At 51.6% G+C, this 8,340-nt stretch overlaps 1 protein-coding gene across 1 annotated transcript in view; it reads right to left on the bottom strand.

Moving 5' to 3' along the window:
• DHX16 (DEAH (Asp-Glu-Ala-His) box polypeptide 16) overlaps positions 1 to 5,875 on the bottom strand; it is a 12,675-nt gene extending 6,800 nt beyond the window's left edge. The window contains exons 1-7 of the mRNA XM_010848155.1: positions 5,344 to 5,875; positions 3,777 to 4,027; positions 3,518 to 3,680; positions 3,165 to 3,221; positions 953 to 1,207; positions 566 to 769; positions 295 to 486 (exon numbers count right to left, since the gene is read on the bottom strand). Coding sequence (XP_010846457.1) covers positions 295 to 486; positions 566 to 769; positions 953 to 1,207; positions 3,165 to 3,221; positions 3,518 to 3,680; positions 3,777 to 4,027; positions 5,344 to 5,550 — 1,329 coding nt within the window. The 5' untranslated portion in view covers positions 5,551 to 5,875. The remainder of the gene's footprint in view (positions 1 to 294; positions 487 to 565; positions 770 to 952; positions 1,208 to 3,164; positions 3,222 to 3,517; positions 3,681 to 3,776; positions 4,028 to 5,343) is intronic.
• Positions 5,876 to 8,340: the final 2,465 nt, after the last annotated feature.

The following is an 8,340-nucleotide window of genomic DNA, read 5'->3' as shown; positions in this document are numbered from 1 at the left end:
TGCAGAGGCCAGGCTGGTGGAGCGCGGGGTCCGCGTTCACACCCACCTGCCGTCTATCCATCTCCACCTCCTGCCTACGTGAAGGCACAGCACGCCTCCCAGGCATGGACCCCATGGCAGGAAGTGAGAAGGGAAATGGGGAAAGGGTGTGGTCCTTCCTTTGAAGACCCTCACTACCGAGCAGAAAAGACTAAAGGAGTGAGACGAAAAGGGAAAGCAATGACATAAAACCCCATGAAAAGGAGCTACCAGCACAGCACTGGTCAGTGGCAACTGAGGGTGTGGCTGCCGTACCTCCTCAAAGAGGTACTGAGGGATCTGGGTGGTCTTGCCCGAGCCTGTCTCGCCTTCGATGATGAGGACCTGATGATTAGCAATAGCGGCCAGGAGCTCCTCGCGAAATGGGAACACAGGAAGGCTGCGGCGCACGGCCTGGATGGACTCCTTCTGCTGGGCCTGAGTGGGGGCGGGCGGGGCCGACGGCTCCTAAGGATGGGAAAGAGGGCTGTGAGCATCAGGGCCAGTGCCAGCCTCCTCAGGACGTCCCTGCGCCCCCTACCCTCACCTCATCGCCCTGGAGCTGAGTGGCCCGGACAAACTCAATGGTCTCCTCCTCCTCCAGCACCAGCTGATACTTGGGCTCCTGGGAGGCAGCATCTCGGGCCCCAAACTTCAGGGATGCTGCCCCGAGCCGGGCCTCCTCCCAGCGCCGCTGCTCCTCCCCAGGGGCGCCGGACTCCTCCTCCACTAGATCCACTGCGCGTGCAGGCTACGGAGACAGGGGGACGTGGAGACAGAGCTGCCCTCTCTGCCCAGCGCCCCCTCCCCAGCCGCTACTGCCACAGAGAAAGGCAAGACAAGGGAGGGCCCGCCAAGCCGCCGCCCTAGTCCCCGAAGCCTTCCCTCCCCTCCGCTCGGGCACCTGGGCTGAAGCGGCGACCCCTCGCCTCACCTGTCCTCGGGTCTCCTCGGGCATGTGGTAGCGATTGGTGGCCTCCAGTTTCTCCTGCTCCCCAGCCGCCCGGTACTCCCGGGCCAGATCCCGCACGCGCCGCTTGTACCTGAGCTCCCGGCGCTCGTGTCGGCTCAGCTCCACGTCCCCAAAGAGGAACTCCTCGTCCGCCAGCTCGGCCTCCAGGTCTTCCAGCTTCTCTCGCTCCCGCTTGGCCAGGTACTCTCGGCGGGATTTCTTCCTCAGCTCAGGGACCTGGGTCAGGCCAGGGCAGTCAGAGCCTCCCCTCGCTAGAAGAGTGACCTCTTTCCCCTGTCCCCTTAAGAGGCACAACCTCCTGGGCAGGCCTGCCCAGGAACCTAAAGATGTGTCCTCCACCGTCCTTCCCTTTTCACTGAACAGCCTAACGAGGAGCCCAACGTAGGGCCCACACGCTGCCTTCCAGCAGCTCGGACGGTCCTTCCAGGCAGCCTCACCATCTTTGCCAATACCGATTCACCAGGATGATTATGCGTGTATTTTCTATTCTACCCTTGCTATTTTGTTCAACCCAGTGTAAAGGGGGAAAACATGACAGCTGACGCCACGATGTGGAGGCAGAGGTCTCCAACTGAAAACAACTGAGACACTCAGAATCCGCCAGGGGCCCTCCCCTGGGGGGCCGAGTGTATCCGGTTGACCAAAGAGTTCATTCAGGCTTTTCTGTAACATCTTATGGAAAACACTTGAATGAACTTTTTGGCCAACTTGATACTTAATTGCTTGGTTTTTTTGTTCCATGATACACTAAAATGGAGTTTATGCTCATGAGCTGATCTGAGTACCACAATCGAATTCTCCTTTGGCCTGACAGGCACACCGCTGGACAGTACCCGCCCTCGCCCCACCATGGGATGTACACACCACCACCCAAGAAGCGCTGCTGCTACAGCTGTTTAATCTGAGTCTAAGCGAGCTGCAAGACCCAATTTCCACTTTAAAGTAAGCACTGGGACAGAACTTAACACCACAAGATACGGATCAGATAAGTCCAGAATGTAGGACATGGTGTACAAGATGAGACAGAAAGCAAGAGAGAAGGGGAAAATGAAACAAACTGAAGAGACCTCACACTCAAATGCAACACATGAAATGCAACTGGCTTCCAGTTTGGAAAAAGCAGTTATTAAAGACATTTGGGGATAACTGAGGAAATCTTATTGTGGGCAGATTCTTAGCTGATCCATGAGAATCATCTTCTTGGGTGTGACAGTGGCGCGGTGTGAGAATGTCTGCAGACACCAGGGACACGCTGATGGCATAAAATGCCACGATGTCTAAAACTTTCGTACGGTTCAAAAAGGACCAAAAAAGCTGCCACTTACACAAACACTGAAAATGCCGCACATGGTATTAGCAATTTTTTAATCCAAACAGTCTGGATAGATGTTGTTACGCTATTCTTTCAACTTTCCTATTGGTGTAAATTATGAAAATTTTCATAATTAAAAAAGGAAAGAAAAGTTCAAGAAAGTAAAAATACTACATCAGCACCAAGAGACATCTCAGAAGTCTCTGGCTACAGTCACTTTCTGGGGTGTAACCTGAGATGGATACATCAGGGGAGACCCGATGGCCACTAAGGCATTGTTAAGACACCAAGAGTCTCGAAATTCTTTGGGGGAAATCTAAGTGTGACTTACATGGGAAAGCCAGGCCTTCAGAAAACTGCAACCCTACCGAGGCTCCCCTGTAACAAGTCTAGTGCATGAATCACAAAGGCTCAGTCCCTGTGCAGTAAGAAGACCAACTCTGAAAATCAGTGGGTGATCACAAGGCCCGGGGGAGTGGGAGATGGGGTGGGGAAATGGAGGGATTAGACCGTAGGAAGGTATGTGGAGATGGTGTGCACAAGCTCAGCAGTCAGCACATCCCTGCCCTGCCCCTGTCCTCCAGCCAGCCCCTTGACCTTCCAGCTGCCTGTTGAGTATACCTCTTTAAGTCCCAGGAACAGGGAAATACTCCCTCACTAACATACAGTCTGATCTGATCCTAAGGAGTGAGAGGGTTTCTGGGCCATTTCCTTCCCACTACAGTTTAAGTCTATCCTTAGCTGGCCCCTCAACCAGAGACCCAACACCCCCCACCCCACTTCCTCTCCATCTTTCCTCCCTACCCCTAACCACTCCATCAGGAAGTCTTTCCCTTTGTCTTTCTGGGCACAGGGACTCACCATGGCTTTCCGGTCTTCCTCAGCCATCTTGAGGCGTTTCTGAGCCTCTTCGTAAGCCTAGGAGAAGAAGGCAAGACTGGTCAAAGTCCCCACGCCCACAGCCATTCCTGTCTAGAATCACAAGCATCACTCAGATGTTCCCTAGCACAAAGAAACGTCCCCCCTTCACTGAGGAATCTCTGTGGTTACAGGTTCAGCAGAGAGCCACCTTAGCCCAAAGACCCAAAGAGATAACCAGACTACTGGAGGTGGCCCCTTGTCTTCCCAGAGATCACTATCTGCGGTCACACCCAACCTCAGACCAGATCCAGGGGTCTGCGTGGGAACTGAGGGAACGTGCTGCTCCAACGCACCTTCTTGTCTGACCGCTCCAGGACGTTTCGAGTCCGATCCTTGTCCCGCTGCCGAACCCGCTCGGCAAACGCATCGCGTTCCTCCAGGTCCTGAAGGCGCTCTCGCTCTGTCCGCTCCCACTCATCCTCTGACTCTGGCTTTTCCGTCTGCTCTTTCTTCTCCCTGCAGCCCAGCCCAGAGGATTAACTGAGGGCACTCAGAGGCTTCCCGTCCCATCAACCACCTGCCCCATTCTCTCGCCCCCTACTTCTGACTTACCCTGTCTTCCTCTTTCCTTTCTCAGAAACTTGTTCCTCCTCCTCGTCTTCCTCTTCCGCCTCACGTTTCTTCCTGAGGTGTTTCCGTTTTTTCCGCTTCTTCTGGACACTGCTCCCGGCCCTGCCCACAGTCTCCTCGCTGCTCTCCTCACTGTCCTCCAACAACATATAAGAGCGGTTCTTTTCCAGCAAGGCTCGGGCTTCTCGCTCAGCTGCCCGAGCTGGCTTTTCCACCACTGCCTTCCGTGGGACCTGTCGGGAGACAGAGGAAAAGTCAAGGGGATGTGAGCAACTCCTGATCTCTGCCCACCTACTCTGCCCGGTTCCTAATTTAAGGAGTAACTGATCTTAAGCCAGCTGTCATTCTCTCTCTTCCGCAAGGCTTCACACCATGTCCATCAGCCCAAATGGGGTCTCTCAGTTTCTAAGCCTATCCCGTGCACCCCCTGCTAGGTACTAGGGATATAGGGATAAAGAGACAAAACTTCCTGCCCTCACGGAGTTTACATTCTCACACCCAATTCTCGACTGCTCAGCCTCTGTTCTCCCCAATGACTAAGTCATTCCTACCCAAGGACTGGACAAGGATTGTCCAGATTGTTTTGCAGAGCCCTGTCACGGGCCGGCACTGTACCAGCCTCCAGAGATACCCTGGTGAACAGATTAACACTGAGCTCCTACCCTCACATCAAGTACATTCTAACCTCATCTTTCACCAAGTGCATATGGGACAGCCACACCAGGTTATCTGCCATTCTCTGAACAAGTTCAACACTTTTAGTCTTACTGTATATTTCTGAGCTCTTGTTCTGCAGGGTACAATTAGATGGTATGAATACAAAGACAAAAAACACAGTCTTGTCTTCCAGGAGCTCACCATTACACCTTTACTCTTCCCCTTTCTCTACCCAACAAATTCCAGAGAATCTTTGGGCTGCTTTTCGCCATCACCGCTACACCACTTCTACCCTCCCACAACACTGCCCACACATCTCTTCTATAGCCTCACTCTTCGAAGGGTGGGTAAGTTTCCAGCATCACCCGGAAACTTGTAAGATTTGTTAGAAATGAAGAAAGGAAGAAACCATCCCAGACCTACCGAATCGGAACAAAAGCCGTGGATGAATCCTAAACCTGTTTGAGAAACACTGCTCTATAGACCCTTAAGCCCTCCTCAATCTTCTCCACGGGAATGGTCGTCCAGCCCGAAAGTGATAACTGCTTGCAAAGTGAAGTCGCTCAGTCGTGTCCGACTCCTTGCGACCCCATGGACTGTAGCCCACCAGGCTCCTCCGTCCATGGGATTCTCCAGGCAAGAATACTGGAGTGGCTTGCCATTTCCTTCTCCAGGGGATCTTCCCGACCCAGGGATCGAACCCAGGTTTCCCGCGTTGCAGGCAGACACTTTAACCTCTGAGCCACCAGGGAAGCCCAAGCTGAGCTTAATTCTCCGTTGGACAGTTTGCCCAAGTGAGCCCAAACTCCGTTGGACAAGTAACCTGGGGGCCCCTCCCCTGCTCCACCCACTCTCCCGCCGCTCCCACGCCCGGTCCCGCCTCTCCCAGCACCTTGTTCCAGAGTCTGAGGGCGAAGTCCCGGGCCGGCCCACTGAGGTCCAAGGTATCGGTGTCTCGCAAGCGCTGCACGAACTCTTCTGCCGAGGCACAGCGCTGCGCGGTACCGATCAGGAACTGGGCCACGTGCCGCTCGCTCAGCCCCAGCACCGAGTGCAGCTCGTCTTGCACCCAGCGCTCCAGCCCCGCCGGTGTCGCCATGGCGACACACGCTCCCTATTCCTGGCCCTGAAAGTGTCTCCAGCTGCCACGTCGGCGGCCGGGCGGATCGGAGGCCTAGAGCTCCAGGATGGAGCCTCTGCTCCGGAATGGAGCTGCCTGAGAACCTAGGAGTTCAGTTTCCGATAGTCCAAAGCAATCTTCCCGGACCGCAGAGGCCGGAAGTGGCTGCTCTTTTTCGGCCTACGCACTACGGTGGCCGAGCGAGTTCAAATCTCGCGTAATTGTACGCGAAGCTCGGAATAAAACATGTTCATTTCTTCCCCTACTGAATTTCTGTCGCCCTCTGTTGGTCATTACTGAATATTACATTCATTCATTTCATTCAACTATATTGAGAACCTTGGAGAAGGCAATGGCACCCCACTCCAGTACTCTTGCCTGGAAAATCCCATGGATAGAGGAGCCTGGTAGGCTGCAGACCATGGGGTCGCGAAGAGTCGGACACGACTGAGCGACTTCACTTTCACTTTTCCCTTTCATGCATTGGAGAAGGAAATGGCAACCCACTCCAGTGTTCTTGCCCGGAGAATCCCAGAGACGGGGGAGCCTGGTGGGCCGCCGTCTACGGGGTCACACAGAGTCGGACACGACTGAAGTGACTTAGCAGCATATTGAGAACCTAAAGTGCCTGGTGGCTCAGGTGGGTAATGGCACCCCTCTCCAGTAGTCTTGCCTGGGAAATCCCATGGACGGAGGAGCCTGGTAGGCTACAGTCCATGGGGTCGCGAAGAGTTGGACACGACTGAGAGACTTCACTTTCACTTTTCACTTTCATGCATTGGAGAAGGAAATGTCAACCCGCTCCGGTGTTCTTGCCTAGAGAATCCCAGGGACGGGGGAGCCTGGTGGGCTGCCGTCTCTGGGGTCGCACAGAGTCAGACATGACTAAAGCAACTTAGCAGCAGCAGCAGCAAAGTGCCTGGTGGCTCAGGTGGGAAAGAATCTGCCTACAATGCAGGAGACCTAGGTTTGATCCCTGGGTGGGGAAGACCCCCTTGGAGGAGTAAATGGTAGCTCACTCCAGTATTCTTGCCTGAAGAATTCTATGGACAGAGGAACCTGACCTACTACAGTGCATGGGGTCACAAAGAGTCGGACATAACTGAGAGACCAACACTTCCAATGTGGGCCAGGCACAGTTTTAGTACCCAGGGATATAGCAAAGAACAAATCAGAAACAAATCCCTTACTGAATTTACAGTGGCAGAGGGTTGGGGGTGGGGACCAGCCTGACAGAGACAAGATACATAAAAATATAAAATACTAAGTTATATGGAGCCAAAAATAATGCAAGGTGTGTGTGGGCGCTTGTGGGGTGGGGCATTCAAATTAGAAGATCAGGTCCAGCTTGTTACAGATCAACTGATTAGGAGTGACCTTTGCTAGGACAGTTACCTTCTGCAAGAAGTGAATACAGGTTAGGCTTAATCGAGGACTCCAGGCAGATGAAAACTCAGGATGTGGAGAAAAAGCAAAGGTACCCTCTTTTCTTGGTGCTATCTCATAATGTTATTTTAAAAGATCTGCAAACTAAGAAATATGCAAATTGTATTCTGCTTTTTTTTTTTTTTTTACTAACAGCTTGAGAAAGTCACCGGTGGCTGCTTAATTTTAAATAAGCAGAACTTGTTGCTTGACTACTGTCTGGCCTCTGATTCTGCTTCATACTTTTACAATTAACTGGATTTATCTGACACTGTGTTGGGAAACTAAACATTTGTTATTCCAACTAACAGCCACAAGTAGCTCCGAATCATTGACGTCATGAGTGCACTGTTTTCTGTTTCTGAAATGGACTGTGAACACCCCTGGCATCTCAGAGCTTCTTCTGCTTTCCTGGGTCAAAACTAATTAGGGTCTTTACCTAATTAGCTACTAATGTGAGTACTCTCCCTCCATACTCACACCTGCTCTGAAGTAGCCTATTCTTTTGACACCTTGCTTATTCCCTTGCTGGGAACATCTCTGGCATGTGTTTAAGATCAATTTTTCTAATACATTTTGTTTTTAATAAAGAAGGACCTTCCTCTAGTGATAGGACTCTATCTGCCATATCTTTATTAGCCTGGAGAACTGGAAAAAAAATCTGACAAGTAAAATGTAAATATTCCACACGTAGAAGATACAAATTCACCGAAACGGGAAAGTGTCCCAGTGCCAACTATACTTGGGCCACAAAGCCATGAATTATCTATGGTTCTTAAAACTTTAGGAATGTAAACCCATTGTCTATCAGAGGAGACCCTTTTCAGGAATCTGCCCCTCTGTACTATTCTGCAGCAGTTTCAAGAGATTTATTACTTACGGTCTTGAGTCTTGGAGTAAAATCCCCTGGATTAGCCACTTCTAATCATACACTCTCTGGCTGCTTGCCTTGCACTAGGCTTCTGAATACCAGAATCCTTCAATTCAGAGTGTCCTCTGCTTCCAAATTTTTATCTCCTTTCATCTGCTCATTCGTTCATTCATTCTAAAGATAATTGTGTGTGTCTATCAGGTGCCAGGCATGCGGACGCCGCAGTGAACCCAGCTGACTGTTTGTCATCATGGTATGTCCAGTGTGTGGGTGCTCCAACTGTCCTTCCTCACACCAGCCCTAGACTTACAAAAATAATAATTTTTAAAATTACTTTTTAATCATTTAAAAGTATTTATTTTTGGCTGCACTGGGTCTTCAATGCGCATGAACTTTCCCTAGTTGCAGCAAGTCGGGGCTCCTCTTTGCTGAGGTGGCAGGAGGGCTTCTCATTGTGGTGGCTTTTCTCGTTT

Source organism: Bison bison, unplaced genomic scaffold, assembly GCF_000754665.1.
Source record: "Bison bison bison isolate TAMUID 2011002044 unplaced genomic scaffold, Bison_UMD1.0 scf7180017864260, whole genome shotgun sequence".
Taxonomy (NCBI): Eukaryota; Metazoa; Chordata; class Mammalia; order Artiodactyla; family Bovidae; genus Bison; species Bison bison.
This window is presented reverse-complemented; position numbering and strand designations above follow the sequence as displayed.